Source organism: Gallus gallus, chromosome 10 (assembly GCF_016699485.2).
Source record: "Gallus gallus isolate bGalGal1 chromosome 10, bGalGal1.mat.broiler.GRCg7b, whole genome shotgun sequence".
Classification (NCBI taxonomy): domain Eukaryota; kingdom Metazoa; phylum Chordata; class Aves; order Galliformes; family Phasianidae; genus Gallus; species Gallus gallus.
This window is the reverse complement of record NC_052541.1, coordinates 3,797,313-3,821,613: the sequence shown is the minus strand read 5'-3', so window position 1 is coordinate 3,821,613 and position 24,301 is coordinate 3,797,313. Positions and strand designations below refer to the sequence as shown.

The window sequence follows — 24,301 nt, the reverse complement described above, 5'->3', positions numbered from 1 at the left end:
TCTACCTTTGGAACGACTTTTCCTGAAATCCACACTGTGTCTTTCAAAGTACACTTCACGTAGTTTCTCAGCTGCTCACGATGGCTCACATTTACAGCTTGGAAATGCAGTTTTCCAGATGTGACAAAGTCTGCCTGTTCAGATTCAGCAGTTTCCTAATTACATCTGCTGGGGAGATGCTTGATTCCTCACTTCCTCTCTATCATTATCATTTTACAGTTCTGCCATCCATTCTCACCCTGCCAACACTGCATTCCTGCTAGAAAATTAGTTGCATTTCAAACCACATTCTTTAAATCAGGCCTGTGCTACGTATGCTCCAGATCTCTATTTGTGCAGAATTCTTTTCTCTAGATGTATGTTAGCTGTACAAATACCCAAAACGAATCTACCTCCTTGCAGCAGAAATCAATTATGCTTTCAGGGTATCCCTTTCAATATTTCTCTCCCAAATGAGAACAGTCCCTAAGCTAAAGATGGCACAGTGTCACACTTTGCCAATTGCTTCCCTTGGAAGGGTCCAAATGCCCCGACAGACCAAATAGGAGTGACAAATCCAAGCTAAACTGCTAATATAAAATCCTTAGTTTGTAATTATTTCCCTCATTGGAACAGGGTATGAATACAATCATTCAGCATAAGTATTAATAACTGCTTATTACATTGTGTTGGCTGCTGTTTTTTTTTCCAGTTTAGGCTTCAGAGGGAATTAGAGAAATGCAAAGCAATTTCTTTTCATTTATTCAGTGCCAGTTAACTTCTTTCACAGGCTGTATAACGGGATGCTCATGTGAAGCACAAGTAGGGTATTTTCTGGTTTCTTTCAGGGCTCAGAAAGTGGCCAAAGGTCTGCTTTGCACAGAAAGCAAGACTGAACCACTCCTGCTTGGTTGGGTATTTTTCCTGGCTGTATAACGTGTGTATCTGAGATTTGGTGCTACACATGGACATCTTCTATTCAGTATCCAACTACTGCAACTAATGACACTCTGGGAATATCACTGACACACAGCTGCTGTTTCGGACAACTACAATGACAAATTCTGCTGTTGTCAAAGTCAGTGTTCTTTAAGCAGAACTAACGTTACAGCCCTGACAGAACACACAATGGCCACTCGTGGTTATTTGAGCTGCAGGCCTTTTGTAGGGCACAGAAACGCAGCGTGACACCTCTCTATAGCTAACAATTGCCTGTCATTCCTGGAGGTTTGCAGCTAAGGGAAGCTTGGTTGAAGAAGTCACCTCCATGGTGCAGTTACCCACACTTGTGAAGCCCTGACTTGCTTTGAGACGTGTCCCTCTGGTGGGGCCAGCCTGCATTAAGCTCATATTTAGGCCCACCGCACAAGCTCTGACTAGTTCAGTCACATTATAGCTTGACATGAAACAACACTGCAGTTAATTTTGAACCATAGCCATTAGATAAAAGGGACACAGACCAAACTCAGCCCCGGCACTGCTATGTTCCTACTGCACAGTGGTCTCAGAGCCATTGTCCACTGACCAGGAGCGAGCACTTCTTTGTGAGCAGTGAGAACAAAATATGCAAGAAGTTAGCTCAAATACCATCAAAAAATAAACCAATCCATCTAATAGCATAACATTACTTTTTGCCTTGACGGAATTACTGACTGTCTTACTGAGGTTTATGCCAACAGAGCTAAGGCAGAGAACATTTCTCACAGACAGCATCTATTTTGGACTTGAGAGAAGTTCCCAGTGTTTATGAAAACAAAAGCTGTTTCCCTGATACCTCTTACATCTCAGGAACGATTCAAATCTGAGAGTCCTGGAACACTGTGAGCTCCTGGGTCCAGACACAAACCACAGATGAATCCTCCCTCCTTACTAGGGCAAAAATCCTCAGGGAAAACAAAAACATGAGTGGGTTGACAGGAAAAGACCTATGCCGTACTTGCACAGATCCTTAATCTGAATGTGAGAGATGAAGGATCTATGGCAGGCTCCAAGGCAAGAGGTCAGCACAGACAGACAGGAATGACTTTGGTTTGACTCAGTCCATCACAACTGAAACAAAGCAACGCGAGGTACTTCAAGCAGTGAGACCCGATACTGCTTAACTGCGACCCCAGCCTTAGTGACTTACTGAAGGGAGAGTTCTTACAGAAGCAAACCAGAGGACACATCTCAGTGCTTATGTTCCACCAGTTTTCCCCATGCTGGAGCCCATACCAAAACCCACAGTGACTGAAGAACGAGCCCTCAAAACCTATGGTATGGACATTAACCTGACATGTTTTTCCTTACATACACTGACATCTTTTGCACGTGTCCCGAGTCCAATCCTACCCTCACCCCGCTATCCAAAATAAGCAGCTTCCTCATCAGTCAGAAAGAAAGATTTAGCTTTTTCCACGTGAATCATGAAGAAGAATTGAATGCAATTCACTTACCGAAGGATTTCTTTCCGAGTGAAGAACGTGCAATCCTGTAAAACACAACAGGTGTTACTGTACAGTATGAGCACTGCAAATAAGTGCAAATCATAACTTCTTCATATTTTTAGAAGAAAACTCAGATCTGGCAGAAAAAAAAACATTAAAGATGCCATTTGTTTACCATGTAGGTTTGATTCACAAAGCAAATTCTGCCCTGCCTCCAAAACTAGGAGCACTGGTGGCAATGGAATATTGGGTGAGCAGTTCAGCTTCGTGTTCAGGCCACTGATTTGGACAATATGCAGCTCTGTGTCGTGGAGCTGCCAGCTGATGGGGGAAGAGCGTGAGAGCAAATGCTCCAGTGACAAAGGCACACAATCCTTGAATTCCTGCTTCTCTCACAGGCCCAGAGGATGTGGCAGATGTGCTCAGGAATTCAGCTTTTCTCCTTTAATGTAAACATTTGGAATATATATTAAAAAGCAGTTTGTGACAAGATAAGAACAGCAGGCCTGGTCAGCCCTACTGAAGAGTACATACAACTATTATACCCTCACTCCTGTTCTGCACTTCAGGCAATGAGAGAAAATGCATTTCATTCTTAAGGTGAGAATTAATCTGGCTATAAATGTTTGCTGCTTCAAAGGAGGGGAAAAGCAAATGATCACAGCTAGCTGAAGCAATCAACCAGCTTGTCTCAGGTGTCCAGGTATGGTACCAGACCTGCCTGGTATCAATTACCCAGTTTGCTTGTTCTCCTCTGTATAAAGCAGCAGCAGAAGAGCTTTCCCCTCCGTGTGTTGCACAGCAGAATAGTGTTACAGGGCAGCACAGGAAGGCACCTTGAGAGCTGCTAACAAAGATGTCACATTGTCTGGAACTGCACAAAGTGAAATAGGAGCCAGCTGGGAAAGTCTTCATTAATTCCAACGCGTTCACTGCTTACAATCAAACTGCCACTTAAGGATGCATCATTTATTAGCAAAAGGCAGGTACAATCTCACAGATGGTTGTGATGTGCTGTGCAGCAATCATCCGTCATTATACGGGCTCGACAGAACAGCAGGCACTGTTATTTAACTAGAAAGCTGACAGGGAATTGATATGCAAATAGAGATAAAGATGCAAAAGACAAGCTGCCCTTCACCTTCCAGAATCCTGTGAAAACACCTCTGAGAAACTTATCAAGACACCATAATCCTGTTAGCTAACTCGTCTCCTTTCTGCACCTTCCAACATAGTTTTACTTATACCAGCACTGATACAAGGGACAAAGTTAAAGCAAGGACCTATTGATGGCAGGAAAGAGGTATAGGACTGCCCTTTCTGTAGTAAGCACAGCCCCAAGCTGGGTTGGAGCCACCATGGAACACAGGCCTAAGCATAATCCCATTTTGCAGTTGCTGGAACAGCAGCAATTTAATTCCGATTTAATTAAAGACCTTCGGCCAGAGAAGCATGGAGGTGATTCATCCCATTTTCTTCTGTCTACTTCATTCATACAGAAGGATACACAATGACAGACGATAGGTAGTAAGCTAACGTGTTGAGTGAACAAGCATCACAGAACACATTTGTTATCACACAGACTGTGTTTTAGTTAATCATGGACTCGAACAGCAGCCTGCCTATTCTACTTGGGCACGGGCTCAACTACTTCAAGAAACGGGAACACAGTTTTCATAATTTGCACCAATTCTACATTTCTGGCAAGAATTTATCCTGGAGATTTGGGCTTTTCTTTCTAATTCTATCCAACGTCCTGAATCACTACAGCAGGCCCTGTGGCTTTCAGGTTATTCAGAACAGAGGTCTTGCCTTGAAAGGTTACCTCCTCCAGGGCCTGGGAGAGAAACCCACTCCTCTTCTAAGATCTGCTGTCCCACTTGGTCTGCCCCCGTGCCCTTAGCAGGTGAGCTAATCACAAGTCCTATATAAAGGATCACTAATGGCTGTTTGGAGATAAGATACTACTCCAACAAATCTGCAGTTATCCACTTAACGTCCTGATGGCTAATAAAGACAGTGAATATCATAAAGCAAACAGAAGTTTTCCTATTGATTTTAATGAGATCATTAGCTTGTATAATGGGACTCTATTCTCATATTTGCCATTTAAGTGGCTTAACTGGTTCTTAAAATATTCTGCAGAGAAGAGACTCAGACAGCTGGTGCACTTGGGTTGTATAGAATCACTGAGTCATAGCACGGCCTCACTTGGAAGGAACCTTACAGCCCATCCAGTTCCAATCCCCTGCCATGAGCTGGGTGCCACCCAGCAGGCCAGGCAGCCCAGGGCCCCATCCAGCCTGGCCTTGGGCACCTCCAGGGATGGGGCTGTTACTGTGACCTTCTGTCAGACACTCTGCGTTGCTTGTAAAGCAGAATCAACCACCTCTGCTCTTAAAATTTCCTTTAAAAACCAGCACAGCAACAGAAGGGTTTTGCAAAACCAGGACTGATAAGTGTTTTATCCTTTGACCCGCTACGTCCTGTGAATGCAAGTTTATGACAGATGGTAACATAGAAACAGTGGTTCACTACCTTCCTATTAGCCTTCAGGACTTCATCACAAACTCCTGGGTCAGTTCTGCTTCATACTGAGGTCGACGGGGATTTGAGCAAAAGATAGGAGTAGAGATAACGATGCTGAGAACACTGATTAACTAACCAGCTTTAATCTCACGTAACGTACATACAGAGCGCAAGGCGAGCCATGCTCCCAGGATCAGAACACACCATGATTTGTTCTGTGAGACCTACTGCCCATCGAATAAACCTGATTTCATACAGAGAAGGGGAACATTTATCAGCAAGGAAGAGAAGAAAAACTGAAGAATAGAATCGAAGGAGAGAACAGCAATACTCAAGCATGCAGAGGTATTTCTTGCACCTATTAAATGTGTATTCCTCCTTTACAAGAATGCATCTATAGTCAATTACGTGCCTAATTTCAGGAGGGCAGGCTGATCCTGATCCTGCAACAGCTACATGAGAAAGCTTTATAAGCAAACAAGTGCAGCAAAGCAGCCCTAGCAATAGAAAAGTCAGTCCCAGTTTGACAGCCTCAAACAAATGCCAACAGGCCACAGATAAAGCAAACCAATGACAAACAGGCACTTGGAAAACAGCCTCAGGCCAGGATAGATGAATCCCTTCTAGCTACTTTGCTGAGCAGCTTCCAAGAAATGAGAGGTGCTGAATGCTGTACTTCAAGTATTAACACTGTACAGAAATATTTCAGAGGTTTCATTTGGAAAATCCCAAATGGTCTTTAGCACTGTGGCAAAAGGACTCCGTGCGTCTGAGAACGCTTCCATTGAAACACCATGAAAAAACATCATCATATTAAATAGTCAAAAGGTGTCAGATAAAAGGAAACGAGTTTTCATGCAGTAGATGTATTATTACAACCCTTGCAGCCCCCACTGAGTTTCAGCAGGCCAAACCTGCAGCTGTGAGCAGCAGTGGGGCACTGGAGTGAAGGCAGCTGGACATAAGAAAGTACTGACAGAGAAACAGACCGTCAGCAAATGCAATTGTGCTCAACCCATAGATGCAGCAAACAGTAACCTGAAACCAGAATGGGGCTGCAGGATGATTTCAAAAAGCCTTCCCTCATTGCTGTGCTGCTGGAAGTTTGCACGTTAACGGCAGTACTTTATCAAAGGGAGAAGTGCTTTTTGCAGAGGACCTGTGATGAGTGTGCTTTTTGCACTCTTGCCCCCTAAAGAGCACATTTTCATCACAGATCCTGACTGAGCCAAGCACAGCTTTCTACAAACCAGCAGCTATCTTTGTGTGACTCAATTCCAACTTATATGTGACATTTACGTACACCTAACGTACCTGGTTTTGCATATTCCTCATGAAGTACAGCTTAGTCCCACTCTGACACGTGTTTTAATAGAAGGTTAACAGAAGGTTGGCTCTGTAATAGGCAAATGCTTGTGGAAAAGACAGCACAGTGATTATTTCACATGGCTGCTGCTTACTGCACTGCTGCCTCGAAGACAACCGGAATAAACACCACCCTGCCTTGGTGCTGCCTGGAATAGCCTACAGGAAACAATCTAGCAATTAACAAATGCAAAAATAACTGACTTAGAATAAAGAGCATTATCTGAAATAAAATATCTGCGCCCTGTACTCTCTAAGTTACACCCGTTAAGGGAACAACCAGAACTGAAGTCATATCCAGTTCAGAGCACTTACTGAAACAACCACAGCGCAAGCAGTGAGATTGCTCCAGGAGCAGCCAGGCCAAAACCCAGCACAGCCTGTAGGCGTTTCCTGTTCAATGTAATCGTGCTACTCATGCAGTGCACTGAGGCCAATAGATGGCCCTGACGTTGCTTTCTTTTGATGCCCTCATTTCCCACTGCTTCAAGTATCCTCATACAGCACCACTCACAGTTAAATTCTCGGTTCACTACTTTTCCCATTATGGAGCTTGGCACCCAGAAGTTGTCCTACGTACAATTCTTACAGGCTTCATTTTGAGGTGTTATGTGATTGCAGTAAGTCTTTCTTGCTAACACTTACCTTTCCTCTGCCCAGACCTTGGGGAGATCTTGCATTTTGTGTTAAAAACAAAACCACCAAAACAGTCAAGTGCAGGAAGCAAAATCCATCGTCTGGCATGGCTATGTTGGTGGTGAGGTGAATCTCTAAGAGAAAACCAATGCTTGCAAAAGCCCCACTCCTTAGATTTCCCTAAAGTTTTACTAAGCTTATGCAAATGTAAAGAGCTGTCAACCAGAACAGCAGCTTAATAAGTTTCCAGACGATATGGCAAGGCGTCAGGAGATCTGCAACATGCCACTCTTTCTTCAGTTAATTGGCTTCTACCTATTGTGAGCATTAAAAAATAATAAGAGAACGATAAGAAGTTGAATGCCACCGAGTCGTATCAAGCACCTCTTTCACAAACAGCTTCAGCTGGCCCTCCCACCTGCAGCCTTACTGGAGACTAATTAAAGCAGCCATCTATTTGAGAACACTGAGGTCATCTTGTGGGTGAACGGATTGGCAATTACTTCATTTAAATCTTATGTTAAAAACTGATCCTTCAGTGTGGCCACTAAAATGTTCATAAATGGGCATTTTTGATAAGTTTAGATGAAATGAGGTTCTTTTATCTCATCAATAACACACTGCTGGCCTGAAATCAGTGTATGCTAGCTCCTCATGCAAGTGATTTTGCTGCAGCTTACCCTTTACTCCTGACACATAAAGCTGCTTACATGTGAATTTACTTTACAATAAGCAAATGAACTTCTTACTTTTCCATCCTCCTTTTACCTCTCAGAAGCAGTTCCTATGAAGCAAGCTCTTAAAACAGAACCTATAAGGCAAAAAAAAAAGACCTCTCTACTAAAGTAACATCCAGGTGCTATAAGGCCAGAATAACTCATGTTTAAAAGACAGTAATGGCGAAAGTTAATGTGTCTGTATATACTTGGCTGTGCACTGGGGTACTAACACACACAGTGGATTGTTGCAAAGCATGTTTTACTCCTCCTAGTGAGCTGTGAGTCCTCCTGTAACAGAGAAATGCACCAGCCTAACCACCGTGAGGCTCTGAGATCAATTACCCGGCATTAGGCAAGGCAGGGGCTGCACAGGCCATTAGGGGAAGGCAATCTCTGGATGAAGAGTAATGAATTAGGGATGACATTTCGGCTCTCGCATTTGCCAGTTTATGCCAGGAAGATAACATTAATTACATTTAGATTTTGTTTTGTTTTGCTGCAGTTGGGGCTCTGTTCTGTGTTCACTTTTGCAGATAGAAGGAAGGCAGACAGTAGTGTTTCACAGGTCTGTGACTCCCCTTTTGCCTATCAAGTGAGGAGATAAGAAATAGCCTTCGGGGATCTTGGACAGCCAACCCTAAGACCAGTGCCTTGGACTGACATATCACAGTGACAGACTGCTGCTGAGGGTGGGATACGTGACAGAGAGGAAATTAAAGCAGCTCCATTTTCACGTTTCATACAGTGATAGCAAGAGCAGCACATGTATGAATCCCCTGTTACCAACAGGACTAGCAACTTAATAAGAACTTAATGTGGAATTTAATAAGAATTTAATGTATGCTTATTGTTGCCCTCGGATAACATTTCATAGCATGCTCAGCACGTACCCCCAGACCGACTCCATGTGAGTAAATCTCTACACCTGTGAAAAGCCCACGGCAGCACTAACTGCAAACAAAAATTAGTATTTAAAACCCCAGTTTCTAATTCAGGGATAGAAGTTGAGGTTCGTGAATGTAAACATGAAGAGATTTACTTTTGCCTGCCCTGAATCTGTGCCTTGATTACGAGGAGGAATTAAATGCTGACTTTTCGAACTGTTAATTCTGCCTGTATTTATCACACAGCAGAACACAGCACCTTGTGGCTGGCATCCACCTGCCTCCTCCTCCAGCAGGCTTCTATTCCATCTGCTGCCTGCCTTGTGTTCTCAGCAACTCATTCCAGGTGTACACCGTGCAGACAGCTCCCCAGCCACCTCAGTAGGACCCGGAGTGTGCTAAGAGTAAACAGGACTGGAAATGATTCATCACCTGGAGTGTGAGAAATGCAGCTGATGTGACTGCCTCAACCGAAGTACCACAGACAAACCATCCCTGGCCATCAAATGGGTAATTCTACTGGTAAGAAGGAGAAACTGCCACTCAGGAGTGGATAAAAGCACAAGGATACCTATTCTGGATTCACAGCAAGCATATTTCTATGACTTATTACCAGAGGTGAAACGAGCCATAGATTGAGACACATCCTACTTTCTTCCCCTCTACTGACAGGGCAGTTAGCTCGGGTTAGAACCAAAGGTTATTGATTCACTTTCCCTTCCTTAGGAAGCGCTCGGTAAAGCGATTACGGCAGAGCTCTGCCCTTCCCCAGCTGCTCTCAAACGTTACGCTGTTTCCCGGCCCAGACGTGAGGGATCCGACCTGACTCCCACCCTCCTAACACAGGGCGCCTGAGGTACCTTACCTGGTAGGCATCCAGCTGCTCATCGGTAAATATTGTCTGCTTATTACCCATCTTAGAAGAAGAATTCTTCCTTTATGCAGATGCATCCCATAGGAAGCGGCCGGGCTCCTCCGTGCCGCGGGCATTTAAAGCGCGGATACTGTGCGAGGGGGCCGCCCGAACCCCGAAGGCTGCATCGAAACGCTTTGGGCTGCGCCCGCCCGAGAGGGAAGGAAGCGGGACCAGAAAGCCTTCCAGTGGAGCGCACCTAGGAGGCGGGCGCTGAGGTCACGGGCAGGTGGCACCCGAAGGCAGCGGTGCCGTTCTCCCGCTCTTTCAGACGCTTCTCCACACGGACGCACGCAGCTCTCACGGCTCCCAACCCGTGGGGCTGTACCGTTAGGAACGGCCTCGCAGCCTCCCGCCGCTCCGCTCCTCAGCGCGCTCCAGCGCCGCCTGGCGCCCCCCCGCAGCGCCCGGCACCGCAGCGCCGCTGCGCACACGCGCAGAGGGAGCGAGCAAAAGAGCGCCTACGGGACGTGCACACAGCGCGAGCAAACTGAGGCGCGCCGCACCGCCGTAGGCTAAGCGCAGCTTTCCGGATCGCGCTTCTTCACCTGCTCCGTTTGCATTTAGCACCGGCTGTTTTAATTCAACAGCCGAGCGTTAAGCAATATTTACTCCTGGCGTAAGTAACTGCAGCAGATCGATACTGCTTTGTGTACGCAGACAGACTCTAACCCTAACGTTATCGGTACCGGCTTTCATCGCTTCACACCCAATTCACGTGCCACACAGAGCGCCGCACTCTAATTCCGCACCTCGCCGTGCCCGCGCCGAGCAGCGCACGCCGAGCGCCGCAGCCCCACTCATCACCTCAGCGACTGACGGGCTGGGCGCGAAACGCGCGCCCACAGCACAAAGCGCGGCGCATGCGCGCCTGGAGGCTCGGCTCACGTCCGCGGAGCAAAGGGCGCATGCGCAACTCTGCCGGGCGGTCGGACGCGGCGCGCCGCCCGCACCCCTACAGCCCCGTTCCGCGGCCCCGCGCGACAGCGGCCGTCACACGGACCCCGACCGTCACACGGGCACCGGCGGCGCGCGGGGAGCTCTGCGCGTGGCGTTCCTCGCTGCCGGGCCCGCTGCGCTGACGTAGCCCGCCCGACGGCGCGGGCACGGAGCACGGGAGCGCGGACCCCGTAACGCAGCGCGGGGCGGGGCCGTCAGCGGCGCGCGAGGTGCGGCGGCGGCCGCCTCCCGGGGGCGGGGCGGTAGCGCGCGGCCGCTCGGCGCCGGTTCCGGTCCGTCGGTGACTGCGGACGTTGCGGGGTCGGAGGAGCGCCGGGCGCGCCATGGCCGCAGCCGCGTGGATGCCCGCGGTAGGTGCCGGGCGGCGCCGTTCCCGCGCGAGGTCCGGGGGCCGCGGCGGGCGCGTGACCTTGGCGCCGCGGTGCCGCGTGCGGGGCTCGGGGCCGCCCGGGAGCGGGGCACGGCGGCGGCCGCGGCCCTCCCGGCGCGGCGGTGCCTCTCGCCGCGGGATTCGCCGTCCGTCTGTCGTCGCGGAGCTTCCGCGGGGAAATCCCGATCGTCCGGGGCTCGTCGGTGCGCCGCCGGGCCTGCCGCGGGGCCTTCGCGACGCGCCCATCCCGAGCGGCTCGGGAAGGCCGCGGCCGCCGACGGGGCCGCCGCGGCGGCGCTCGGCTGACGGTCACGGCCCGCGTGTGCCGCTGCGGCGCCGCCCCGAGCGCGGGGCTCCCGGCGGCGCGGGCCCGCACCCGTCGCGATGACCTTGTGGGGCGGGGAGCCGCGCGCGGCTCTCGTCGCACGGCGTTCCTCAGAGCGGACGCGGCGATCTGTCCTTCCTGCCCGCGGCCGTCAGTGCCCGCAGCCCCGGTTAGGGTGCGCGTTGCCGAAAGGCAGAGATCGCAGCCGCGGTGCTGAGGGCGAGCTGCCCTCCTGCCCGTGCCGGGCCGGGCCGGCGTGGTGGGACGCTCCGAGGGCAGGTGAGGTCGTTCTGTGCCGGTGGTGCGCACACTGGGCTCGGCACTGCAGTGCTGAGTTCTGCCTTTCATACACCCTTGAGTTGTTAAAACCCACCGAGCGCACAGAGGGCTGCAGCCCCGAACGTACAGACGTAGATAACGGTAAGGACAAAGCGTGCCCCAGTCCCAACGGGAGAGCTTCCACTGGCGGCACTCAGCTTTGCAGACGTGTCCTGAAAGGTGCGGATGTGCTGCCCAGGCAGCTGTTAGGGGAGCAAACATCTCACCTGGCTTTTCAGGGCTGTCCCGCTGGCTGTGCCGCCTCCTCAGCCAGAGCTGCTGCTGGGGCTGCTGTGCTGCCCGGCCAGAGAGCGGCTGTCCTCAGCTCACCTTGTGCTAAGAATACCCCGGAGGTATGGGACACAGCAGCTTGGCAAAGCCATGGTTACTCCGTTTCCTTTTAATTTGTGTCCTGGTTCAAAGCAGGAAACTTAAAGGGATACCACTTTAAAAGTGCGATTGCTGCAGCGTAACCGTTTGAAGACCCGTTGGTGTGATAAGATGGCATCCTCTTGTTTTGCATCCCTGCAGGTTTCCCGACTGCTCGGTGCTTTCAAAAACCAAAAACAGGTGACCAGAAGTTTTAGTAGTGCTGTGAGTATGATAGTCCTATTTTTTTTTTCTTTCAAGAAGTTTCTCAAGAAACAGATAAGGCCCGAATAAGTGAACGTTTGTGCCCTTAATGCCAAGCTGGATTTACACTGGTTAATGACTTTGCTAATAAAAAGGTTTTAGAAGAAACCAGACGTGGCGTGATAACTTGTCACAAAGCACGGACGTAAGCTGCTGAAACCTCTGCCATTCTGAAATGGGCAAATATGGACAACTGAGATTGTTGAGAAGCTTCTCATCTTCTTTCTTTTGCAGACATTCTGCTAAGCAATAGATTTGCTTTAAATCCTGCTGCTTTTAGAGTGCCTCACAGCTATGGTTCTGCCTTTTCACGGCCCTCTAATGTATTCCAGGCACTGGTGTAGGTGCTTCAGCACCGTGTGTGCCTGAGGTCCCTGCAGGCCTTTCTCCAGTGAAGGCGGCCTTGAAAACTGCAGTGGTGGAAGCAGAGCTCAGCACCGCTGCACGCGCCCTTAGGCAGGACTTAAGGAAGAGCTGTGGCTTTTAATGCTAACTTATGTAAAGCTACTAGTGGAGAGAAACTGAAGTGAAGGTTGTGTCTTACACAGCACAAAAAGATGTAGGCGAGGCTCCTCTGATCTGCTTGTACCGCATTTTACTGCATCAGGTGAAACTTTCTCTGCTGCAGGTGCAGTCCTGCTGTGCTGTGGAGCAGGAACCAATCCTGCATTCCATCGGTTACCTGCTTGCTTAGTAGCTGTGATCTCTTACCTGAAGCTCTGCTTCTTTAGCTTTGCACAGTAAAATTATTTGGCTCTAAGTAGTGGAAACAAAACAGTTAAGATGCACTGAAATCCTGAGCATTCCCATGGGAGATGCTGGGCACACATCTCGTCACTTGACTGTAGTTGGGGTCTGGCAAGCAATGCTGTATGCCTGCTTTTGTAGAACAGGCAGCTTCCTTCCCCTGCTGCCCAGTGACCCTGGGCTGTGCCATTTAGTTCATGTGAGAATGATAAAAGAAGCAAGACTGAGAATGTGAGAATGTGTAAAATAATCTGACATTATGAAAAATTGGCCTGAGATTTTTTTTGAGAACCTTTTGAGAAGGGAAGATAGACTTGGTTTTTGTGTTGTTTGTTTTTTTAAGCTTTTCATAAACTAAATCTTTTCTAGTGTGGGTCAGTATTACACAGCATGCAGATAATATGGGAGACGTATGGAAACAGAGCCATAAGTACGTAGCATTGCCTCCTCTCCATTTTTCACAAAGAAAGCATTTTGAGATCACTTATTTCAAAGAGGGCTGAGCAGGAACCTGCTGTGCAGGTTAAACACGTGCTTTGAAACAAAAACAGTAAGCAGATTTTTGGACAGTTCTCTCAAAATGTTTGCACCTCCCTCTGAAAGCAAGCTAGTCACTCTCGCTTCTGTCCACTGCTGCTATTCTTCATAGCGATTTTTGGTAGCTCAAGCTTTCTTTTCTAGTAGTTACTTGGTTCCTGCAACACATGAGAATGTTTCCTACGTGGAACACAACGTTCATTCCTTTCACTACTGATGCTTCCTTACCTAGGTACAAACGGTGACTTTAATCCCAGGAGATGGCATAGGACCTGAGATTTCTGCTGCTGTCATGAAGATCTTTGATGCTGCCAAAGTAAGTCACATTTATCTTGCTGTGAGCATTGTAGCTTTAACTACAACACCAAATGTTAAGTAGTTATAAGTGCTTTCTCTCTAACTTCCAAAAGATTGAGTCTTGCTCAAGCTTACTTAAGAAGTATTGTCAAATGGTTCCCCTTCAGTAACAGTATCAAAGCACATTCACTTTATCTTACAACTGTCCAACTTAGATGTGTAAAAGGTGCAGTTCCTATGTAATCAAAGAGAAGCCTTGTAATAGCTTTGGCTGTCCCTGGGGAGATGGGCAGGAGGTGCAGTGAGGTGAAACCTTTGCACAGAAGTGCATGTTTGCAGCACTTTGATTTGTTTGTTTTACGGGGCATTTTGCTACTACGTTATACTTGGACTGGTTCCATCTGCTTATGAACAGCCTGAAATCTTTTCCACTGTGGCCCTTCCTGATGGACAGGGGGTAGTGAATGCAAATCCAGAGAGCGCTGCAGAACATGTGTAGGTTTCCATTCAGATAACAGGTGGATCTGCTGTGGGCTGTCTTCCATGCAGTTTGGAACTCAGTTCTCAATGAGTTCAGTTTTTAAATGTCTTGTGTCTCTTGTCAGGAGGAATGTGACAGCTGTAGCAGGTGGAAGAAAGTAGTGTGTAAACACAGTCCTAATGCTGTCTGTATGTCATGGCTAGGGAGGTGTCTTGTGGTGCTTAACTTTGTGCTGATATAATATTGCTCACACCATTTCCTTGTCAATTGTTTACATTTTAAAAGTCATCTTTATGTTCAACTTTAAGCACCTCGTACTTACTGTCATTCGCCAGGGGAAAGATGCTTAGGAAGGCTCAAACCTAATCCCTTTTTGTGAAAGGGGAGTTAAAACTGGAAGCAAAAGTCATGAGACTGAAGTTAACACAGAGCAAATGTGTTTAGGTTCCTATTCAGTGGGAAGAAAGGAATGTCACAGCAATCCAAGGACCAGGAGGAAAGTGGATGATACCTCCAGATGCCAAAGAATCCATGGATAAAAACAAAATGGGATTAAAAGGTACTTTGTGGGTTAATGCATTGACATTAAATATTGTTTTTTACGGTGACTTTGGATTGAATCCTAAGTCTTTCCTCAGTATCACAGAAAGATAGCTAACTATAGAGGACGACCTATTAAGTAATCTTCTGTAATCTTTGTAATCTCTGTAACTGTGGCTGATAGTTAGGAAATAGGTTACTAAATATCAGCTTTGGCTTTGATACAGTGTGCTTTTCCAAGGCAGTAGATACACAACAGTGGTGATAGTTAAGTTCCCAATGAACAGTATCTTTCTATGTTGTCTGCGCTGAAAGCCTTGTTAAAAAAAACTCCAGTTCCACGTAAAATGAAGGCCACCATTTGGCCCCAGCACAGCTGATGAACATCGCTGCGTGGTGTCCTGAGGGCACAGGGAATTCCTGGGGCATTTACCATTGGGGTTACGTAAGGATTTGCAGTTCCTCTCTCACAGCGCCACCTGGTGCTTCAACTGTGATATTTACGCAGTGGTTTTTATCATCTCTATTATTTTTTATCCCTTCAGGGCCCTTAAAAACCCCAATCGCTGCAGGGCACCCCTCGATGAATCTGCTGCTGCGTAAAACCTTTGACCTCTATGCAAACGTCCGTCCCTGCGTCTCAATTGAGGGGTACAAAACCCCTTACACAGACGTAAATATCGTCACAATACGAGAGAACACAGAAGGCGAATACAGTGGGATTGAGCATGTGGTAAGTTGCTGGGAGTTTGTTTCTGGCAGGCTTTCTGGGTTTTGTTAACAACAACGTTGCTCATCTCAGTTGGTTGGTATTGAGAGGCTGAGCGGTGGGGGGTTTTGTTTGTTGGTTTTTAAGTTCATTCCCCATAAAAAAGGTCCTATATTATAGCGTGCGTTGTGGAGGATGCCTCACTCAGAATTCTGTGATTTCGTTGTCCAGAACATTGTTCAGAACTATTGATTTGCACAAATAGGCTTCCACTTCTACTAGTAATGCTACTGTTGTCTTTCAGATTGTTGAAGGCGTTGTGCAAAGCATCAAGCTAATCACAGAGGAAGCTAGCAAGCGCATTGCAGAGTTTGCTTTTGAGTATGCTAGAAATAACCAGAGAAGCCATGTTACTGCTGTGCACAAGGCAAATATTATGTATGTTGACATTTCTTTTAAAGAACGAGTAGTACTAGACTTCTAATCATAAACTGCTGTTAAATTTTCTTCAGATGTCTGATGTGTGAATGCCAATGGGAGTAACATGGACCACACTGACCTTGTCTTGATAGGGCTGCAGTCAGTGTGTGCTAACTCTTCCGTTACCAACTCTGTGGTAGTGCTGTGACTTTCTTCCAAAAACTCTTACTTTAAAAATAATCTTAACCTAGGAAAAATAGCTGATGTCTTTTACAGCTGCCAAAGCACTTCACTGGCAACTAATCCACGCTGTGTGTGATAGTTCCCATCATCACCTGCATAAACTCAGTACGTTTACTTCTTCAGTAAACTAACGAGTCGGCTGGGAGCAGTAGTTTAACCATCATGCATTAATTCCTGGAACATCTTAGGGGCAAACTTAAAAGGCTTTTGACTGCAGTAGATTAAAATATTTACACAAAGGATTAATAGTTGTAGTTTGGTTTTTGCAGTTTACTATTTTTGTGCTATTTAATCCTGTTGCACGCAGTTCTCTTTATCTGAATATCGCTTGCTTTACAATAACTGCAGTATTCTTTCACTTAATTGCAGGAGAATGTCTGATGGGCTTTTCTTGAGAAAATGCAGGGAAGCAGCAGAAAACTGTAAAGACATTAAATTTAATGAAATGTATCTGGATACTGTGTGTCTGAATGTGAGTATCTACTTGTTTTAATTGTGGTTATTTTTCTCAGTTGACAGTCTTAATTTTAATGAAAATATACTTCTTTCTAGATGGTTCAGGATCCTTCACAATTTGATGTGCTTGTTATGCCTAACTTGTATGGTGACATCCTCAGGTATGGAGATCTCAATTTTAACTAGCCCAGCACGTATAACACTGTTAGTTTCCAGACAGTTATTCAGGTTACATGCTAGCCAGCCAGATGAATGGCCATTTTCTCCCTCCAGAGTTTAAAACTTCACAAATCTCAAAATGATAAGAAACAAAGGTGTTATCACACTACAGTCATTCATATGTTGTTGGGAGGGAAATTATGATGAGAATGTTCCTCTTAGTAAACGGGAGTTTTTGCTGGTGGAGGCTATGAGTGTTATTCCAGTAGGGCTGGGTGGAGGATGAACTATTCCAGAAGTGTGAAGTTAATGGCTCAAATTGTAATATAGTGTGCTTGGATCAGTAACGGGGAAAAAACTTGTCACTCGTCAGCACTGAAATAGATTGGGTAAGATGACTGTGGAGCCACCATATTTCAAGTGAACTAGCCATACAGTTAAATGATTCTGAAGATTGAAATGTATAGCCTCTCAATGTCCGACCACTGTTTGGGTTTTGTATTATATTTTCTTCACCCTTCACCTTTGGGATTAAATTTCCTGTTTGGATAAAAAATGTGCTACAGCCGAGCCGATGTCCTAAAGGCAGAGTCCTTCAGCAGGCTTTCATACTTCAAGGAAGCCCCAATAAATGTGAGTCATCTTTTGAAGAAGGGCACTCTTGTCACTGGGGAACCTCACTCACTGTGTTTTGTTCAAGTGTGAGCCTAACGCCGGAGAGGTTTCTTGGCCTCAGTAGATGCAGAAGGAATTTCTACTCTGAAGCACTGAGTATCTTAAATGAAAAGTTTGAGTATCCATTTTCTTTCCCAAACAATTACAACTACAGCTCATCAATTTAATGTAAAAGATTGCTGCACGAACTCCTCCTTTCCACTTTTTGGTCTTCTGTTAGCTAACTTGTAGATAATGAAATGTAGGCTAAAAGATGTAGATGTGAGAGCTTTATCAGTTTCTTCAGCGTTGCGAGGACAGTATGAAAACAGTGGGCACAGTTCATTTGTCTTTCCCCACATTTATTTTTGAGGAAACTTAAAGCAAATTCCTGAGGTCTGATTAGCTGCTGATGTCAGAATTATGACTGGGCTGTTCACTAAAGCGGGGCAAAGCCAGCATTGTGCCACTTGGAATGTCCCTTAAGTCACACACAGTAATCTATACCAGGAATTCTTTCACCTGAGCAAACTTTTTCCATGATTTTTAGAAGGATTTTTATATACAAGAAGGGTTGTGTGGCCTTTTCAAGGGAAATAAGACTTAGATATGTATAGAATACTCCATGTCTGAACTTTGGCTAGTTCTTAAGACTTCTAGAGGTATTCTGTACTTTGAGTACCTTCTCTTGTGCCTATGTCTTAATTACAGTATTCTGTTTGGAATTTCCTTTTTATTTCTCTGTACTGAAAAGTCTCCTGCAGATTCTCAGATGTTCCAGCAGTGCAAGTGGCTAACAGCATCTGTTCTTTCTCAGTGTTATTCTTGTTGGTAGTTAGAGTAGGTTACTGTTGCAGTAAAATGAGAAACAAAGATGATTTAATGCAGTGCTGAGAGGCAACTACATTGAAAAACATAAGGATTTTTTTTTCCAGTGACTTGTGTGCTGGATTGATTGGAGGTCTTGGAGTAACACCAAGTGGAAATATTGGTGCTAACGGAGTTGCCATTTTTGAATCGGTAAGTCTACTTCATCAAGATCTATGAGCAATAACTACTTTGTCTCCACTTGAGAATCTAAGAACTTGTCCAAGATGCACAACGTAGCTATTAAAAAGTAGGTTCTCTGTGAAGCTATGTTTTACTGCAAAGATTCTGAAATTTTACACAAAGATAAAGCATGTGTTACATGTAAGCTGTTGTTGCATGTGCTTTTATTGGCACTTTCACCCTCTTTCTTAAACACTTCATGAAATAGAATTTAAGAGGCACAACTGAGAGGTACTAGCTGAACTAGTTCCCCTTTTCTAATACCTTTGGACTGAATTGTTCCACTCTTTCTTATTTCCTTTCCATTAAACATGTGACCATGAAGTAAGCTCTGTTTCAGCATGCTTGCGTATGAGGATTGTGTTTCAGATATCCTCTGTTAATCAACATATTGACTTTGTAACAGATAGGTCCACTTTTCTTTCTAGGTTCATGGAACAGCACCTGATATTGCAGGAAAAGACTTGGCAAATCCAACTGCTCTTCTCCTGAGCGCTGTAATGATGCTGCGTCATATGGGACTACACAAGCATGCCACAAAAATCGAGACAGCTTGCTTTGATACAATTAAAGATGGAAAGGTAATAGAAGAGCATGCGAATACATAAAATTCATTCAAATCATACTGTATTGTAACAAAAATTAACTTAGAACTTTAACGTTAAAAGAAAAGATGCCCTGCTTTGCTGGGCTGAATCACGTGAGCAGTACTGCTGCTGTTCTCTGATTATGTTACCTCTGGTGGTGGTAAGTTTGCCCTCTTCAGCAACAGGAACACTGTAGCTCTCCTCCTGTCTCAGTTTCCACGGCTCTAAAAGCTAAAACTGCATCTCTGTTTTCCATGAAAGGGATGAGAGATCTTAGTAAATAGTGGTATTTCCCTTGTGAAGTTCATAGTGCATTTACAATTAAATCTAGACCTTAGAGTGAAGGATGATCATTTGCCTTATACAGGCTTAATCACTCACCTCAGTTCTGACTCTTAATACTTCTGCTCCTGTTTTTCAGGTCGCTTCTTTTATTCTTTCCTCCTATTTACCTTGGCTCCTTTTTTATCACAAAATAACAGTTAAGGGCAAAATGATATCCAATGTTTACTTTTTCCCTTAGCATTGTGTGCAGTTTCTCCTAGGGACTACCTGCCTGCAGATTCAAGACTCGGATAGTACTGGTGGGGGGGAAGGAGTTGTGCTCTGAAACCTGACCTGAATTTCTGCTGCTAATGCTGTTGGTGAAAGTTAAAGTAGTTGAGTGCACTTTTCCAAAAATGCAATTGGAAAGATTCTGATGATTGCCCCTAAGGAAGATTAGCATTTAGCTGCTGCGATTATCTGGAGCACAGGCAGAGGAAGCTACTTTGTAATTAAAAGGAACAAGCATGCTTAAACAAAAAGCTGTCATTATTTCATAAGTGGTCTGCTTACAGCTATCTTGCTGTGTGTAGGAGCCAGTTTAAAAAACAAACCACTAAACTTACAAGTGAATAGAGAGATGCTTCTGTACAGTTCCCATTTACTGCTCTGGAAATGAAATCTTCCATCTGCAGGTTAGTAATTCTACAGAAGATAACAGCACAAGTTGTGTGACATGGCTACTTGTTTACTAGTTGCTTACAGTGTTATGATTACATGCTCACAAGGGAGAGAATCTTTTTAAATTGGAAAAAAAAAAAGCATAATGCACTTAAAAATGACAAGTTCCTAAAATTGTAACCTTTACTGCCCTTCATGCTTGCCCTTTCTTTCCTTCTTCCCTGCCCCAAGCCATTTAATTAAGATCTGCACAGATGTGATATAAGGGGAAAAACTAATGATTTTTAAATTACCTCTTAAAACTGCTTTAATCTGTCTAGCTTGGACAAACAACACTGAATTACTTCAATTTATTTTCATTTTTCTGTCCTCATGCTGCCAGAGTTGTACTTCAAGAAGGAAGTTTAACTGCCTGTTTTTCAGTCCCTTAACTTAACTAAGCAAACTTAGGCAACTATTAGCATGCAGCATTTCGAGAGCTGTGTGTGTGCTTTTCCTGTGTGGGTTTCCTTTGAAAAACGTATACCCCAAAGCATTACTGGATGACACTCTCTGAATTAGTCGACATTGTACTGAGCCATCATGTATGAATTTTACTTCCAAAGGACAGACTTCTTAGGGAAGACTTAAGTCCATAACTCTTAAGTACGTTATGATAGGGCCAAGGGACTTTGGATGGCTTTGTCCAGATTCACTTCTTTGGGTAGTTAAATGAGATAAAATCTCACTGAGATCTGAACACTCAGGTAACAATGCTTGATGTTCCTACTCATTTTTCCCTACCTGCCTCAGCTTGCATTGTTGTTGTTGATGAAGGCGATGTAGAATGCAGAGAAACTCAGACTCAGTGTATTCCTTCTCACCTATATCCAATGCCTATACAAAACACATAGATGAAAGGACTGTGCAGTGGTATAACTGGCTCCATTAAACATTTCAGTGATAGCATTTTTTTCCTCCTTCAGGCCTTGACAAAAGACTTGGGTGGCAATGCCAAGTGTTCAGAGTTCACAGAAGAGATCTGCAGCAGAGTACGGGACACAGACTAAACTTCTCATTTGATTCATATTAACTCTGAAAAGATGCATCACAAACATACAGTATGTAACCCGGTATCCATATGCATATATTTTGCTCTTCTCTTAAGAGAGCAAACTTTATAGGGAAGGCCTCTTCATTAATAAATTTAGTCCCCATGGCTCCAGATGATGCTTGTGCCTGCTTTCAGTGGACTTTAAGTGCTCTGTCTTATTTATTTGATTCTACCTGGTAAGCATTTTTATGTAAGAGAAGTATTTTTTGCCACTGTAGCTGTCTACTGTTTGCTGTTTCAACTAGATGGTTTTTATTTTTCACAAAGAAAAATTATGTGAATATAACATAACCAGAACTAGTGAATTGCTACAGCACCTTAATGCTTAGAGCCTGTGTTATTGGTCTTACTGAAATTTAAAGGATAGGCTTTTGGCCTAACAAGAGCACAACATAAACATTATAAAAAGAAACGGGTATAAACTAATTTAAAATAGCAATTGTGTGTTAAAAGCAATGAAAGAACACTTCTGGGTGCTCTGTTGATTGATGAAATACTGCTTTGTCTTCAAAGGACATGAAAAAAAGAAATGCAAAAATCTTAGAGATTTAATCTATTTATGTTTATACAGAAAAAAGGCATCAAACCAGCTGGATGTGAGAATTGATATTAACAAAAATATTTTTCAAATCTCTATCAAAATAGCTCTCATAAGTTTTCCTTTCTGAAATGCAGCTTAATTTACAAGAGTTGTAATGAGAGTAATTTAGAAAAACTCATTCCTGCTCTGTATTATGAAGGGAAGTTATTAACTGCACCAGTTTATACAAAATATTTCATGGCTTCTGCTGGATTGCTTTTTGTGTTATACTTTGTTTTTATGAAGCCTGCTCAGTGTGTTTCACTGCGCTGACTAGTGATTTTACTCTATAAACTCTGAATGTAAAAGACTAGTCCTGATGGAATGAAGACAGATTGAAGGTCTGGCTCTGGTTCCTATGTTCCAGAAATACATTTCATCCCTATTCAAGGGATCAGAGACTTCTTTCTTCTCCTGCTTCCTAAGCCTAATAAGCACCAAAGCACCTCTTTCTTTTTTTTTTCCCTCCCTTCTTCATCACATACAGGTAATCATGAGCCGTTCTGACCTGGATTTCTTAAGGGTATGCTGCTCTTAGTATATCCTTCCAGAAAATGCACATTCGTAAAACTTGTGGCCAACACAGGTTTATACCTACTGCCAGAGCCAGATGTCTTAAAGCTTAATTGTATTTATAGGTATTATGCCTCTTAGTTACTTTCTACTGAGGCTGTTCAGGCTGGTTATTTCAGAATCAAAACTATTTTGAATAATGTCTTCTAGCAGAACTCTATGAAGTAAGCAACACACTTTTTTGTACAGCCTAACAACGTGTTGGAGGAGGGACAGTAAGCTTTGTTTCTTGTGCTCTCTGCTTTTGGTGAATAGGGTATCATTTCCTTCTGTGTTTTACAAGCTGCTGCTTCCTTGTTTCCTCTAGATTAATCTTAAGATCTTCTGCAGTACCATTACGCACAAAATGGGGAAAAAAATAAACTTTTTGAAGACCTACTGCTTGTTGTCTTGATAATCCTAGGCTCCTACTTTGTCTGATGCATTAAGCTGACTGCTGATACTTGCAACCAACTCAAAGTTTATAGGATGTTTAAGACTGATTGTGAAACTGTCATTGAAACAATATTCTGCTCTGCATGGTTGGTTGGTTTTAAATCAAGAAAGATGACTGCAGACTGTCTAGTTGTTATCCACTGTAACTCACTGCCACCGACTTAACCATCAGCAGCCCTTTTAACCCTACATGTAACATGATTTATATCTTCTAAGGGAAAGAAGAAATGCTCCCTTATGTAAGTATTAGTACAACATCAGTATTGAAACATGCAAGCACAGTTGCAGTACTTTTGCTTAAAAATGTGCTGTAAAAAGACTTAGAAATTTCTGTTCTCAACTGTGCTTTAAGGAGAGAGCTCCCATATTACCTACTTTGTATCTTTCCGTTTTCAGGAACTGTTTTCCCAACTTTGAGCGTTTGGCTTTAGGAGAAATAAGAATGCTTACTTCAATATGGATTTAAGAAATGATGACCTGCTGCTTTCAGAAAAGTCTCTGAAGTCTAGCTGGTATAGAAGTAAAAGAGGGCTCCATAGTGCTGGGCTAGTGAACAGAAATACACTTTTCCCTAGGAGGGAAGTTTTTTATTATTGTTATTTTTAAAACTAATCAGCTTTATATCCAGAGTGGTATAACAGTTTTACTGAACAGGTACTGCTAACTACTCATTTACCAAAATACCACATAAGCTCCAGGCAACTTCCTGCAGAACAAACAAATTATAAGGGCAAATCACTATTTTTTTCTGTTTCAGTCTAGAGAACTTATCCTCACAGGTTGTGTGAAGTGAGTATATCATTAATCTCGCTTATTTAGGGCATAATGTAAAATACATGTTAGAAAATGGACACACTGTACAGAACAGGACAAACTATCAGGTGAGTATTGGGAATAACTAAATTAACATAGCAGTTTTCTAGCGCATGATTCAAGAGACTACAAAATAAAAACAAGCATAAGTCTTCCTTAATGATTTTGATTAGGAAATACTTCCTGTAGCTTACAGATCTTTCTTACTGCTCCAATGAAAGGCTTCTTAGTCTTCATAGAAGGAGTCCACTTCATTTTTGTATTTCTGAAGCACAGTGAGCCGTTTTAACTTCATGGTGGGACCTTAAGAGAAGAAGTTAATCACAAAAGCAGAAATAGAAACAAGAATTCCTACCTTGTTTAAGCTTTGGCTTAGGATTTTCTGCTAAAGAGCCTTTGTTTGAAACCTACTTCATTAGTTTAGTTCTCTGCTAAAAGTGAGAAGCAGTTGGGTACATGGTTGCTTTTGTGTAATTATTAGCACTTCAAAAGCAGCTATAAATAAGCAGGTGATTATTAACTATTACTATTTTTATTTTATTCTATTAAGACTCTGGTGGTTTTCAAGTCTTTGAAACAATTCCCAATTTACTCAAAGAGGTGGATAACATAGCTTTGGGCTCTACTGTCTTTCATTTAGTCCTCTTTTTTTTTTTTAATTGCTGTTAATGATCACTTTTCAGTATTATTACTGGAAGTTATTAACGCTTTAATGCATAAAAAATTAATTAGAATTGCGTAATTACCCAAAGCAATTTCAAACTTAGCTACAATGTTGTACTTACTTAAATGACCACAGACTTCTACATATGTATGCATAGCAAAAACTCCAGGTTTTGTATTCTGTAAACGCTGCTTAACTTTCCTTCCTTCAATCCAGTGATCATACATAGAATTTGACAAACAGAACTGTATTTGGATACTT

General features: G+C 44.0%; 3 protein-coding genes across 23 annotated transcripts in view; 1 reads left to right on the top strand and 2 right to left on the bottom strand.

The window, feature by feature from the left end:
* The window catches only part of CIB2 (calcium and integrin binding family member 2), a 39,590-nt gene extending 28,983 nt beyond the window's left edge, over positions 1-10,607 (bottom strand). For 2 of the 9 annotated variants that reach the window (XM_413749.8, XM_040706816.2), the window contains exons 1-2: positions 9,404-9,840; positions 2,415-2,449 (exon numbers count right to left, since the gene is read on the bottom strand). In XM_413749.8, the coding sequence (XP_413749.1) occupies positions 2,415-2,449; positions 9,404-9,454 (86 nt within the window). In that variant the 5' untranslated portion in view covers positions 9,455-9,840. The other 7 variants (XM_004943721.4, XM_040706815.2, XM_040706819.2 and 4 more) reach the window with 6 other exon arrangements.
* Positions 10,608-10,641: 34 nt separating this feature from the next.
* On the top strand, positions 10,642-22,506 carry IDH3A (isocitrate dehydrogenase 3 (NAD(+)) alpha). Of its 2 annotated transcripts, none has more exons than XM_015278886.4 (11): positions 10,642-10,761; positions 11,956-11,994; positions 13,574-13,657; positions 14,564-14,678; positions 15,205-15,392; positions 15,673-15,806; positions 16,401-16,503; positions 16,584-16,648; positions 18,236-18,320; positions 18,779-18,931; positions 20,848-22,506. In XM_015278886.4, the coding sequence occupies exons 1-11, from the start codon at positions 10,735-10,737 to the stop codon at positions 20,929-20,931; spliced, it is 1,077 nt and encodes a 358-aa protein (XP_015134372.1). In that variant the 5' UTR covers positions 10,642-10,734; the 3' UTR covers positions 20,932-22,506. The 2 variants fall into 2 exon arrangements, with proteins under 2 accessions (XP_015134372.1, NP_001005808.2); NM_001005808.3 differs by having other exon boundaries at positions 11,956-12,018.
* ACSBG1 (acyl-CoA synthetase bubblegum family member 1) overlaps positions 18,964-24,301 on the bottom strand; it is a 37,291-nt gene continuing 31,953 nt past the window's right edge. For all 12 annotated transcript variants that reach the window (XM_046899236.1, XM_046899237.1, XM_015278947.4 and 9 more), the window contains one exon: positions 18,964-23,679. In XM_046899236.1, coding sequence (XP_046755192.1) covers positions 23,603-23,679 — 77 coding nt within the window. In that variant the 3' untranslated portion in view covers positions 18,964-23,602. The remainder of the gene's footprint in view (positions 23,680-24,301) is intronic.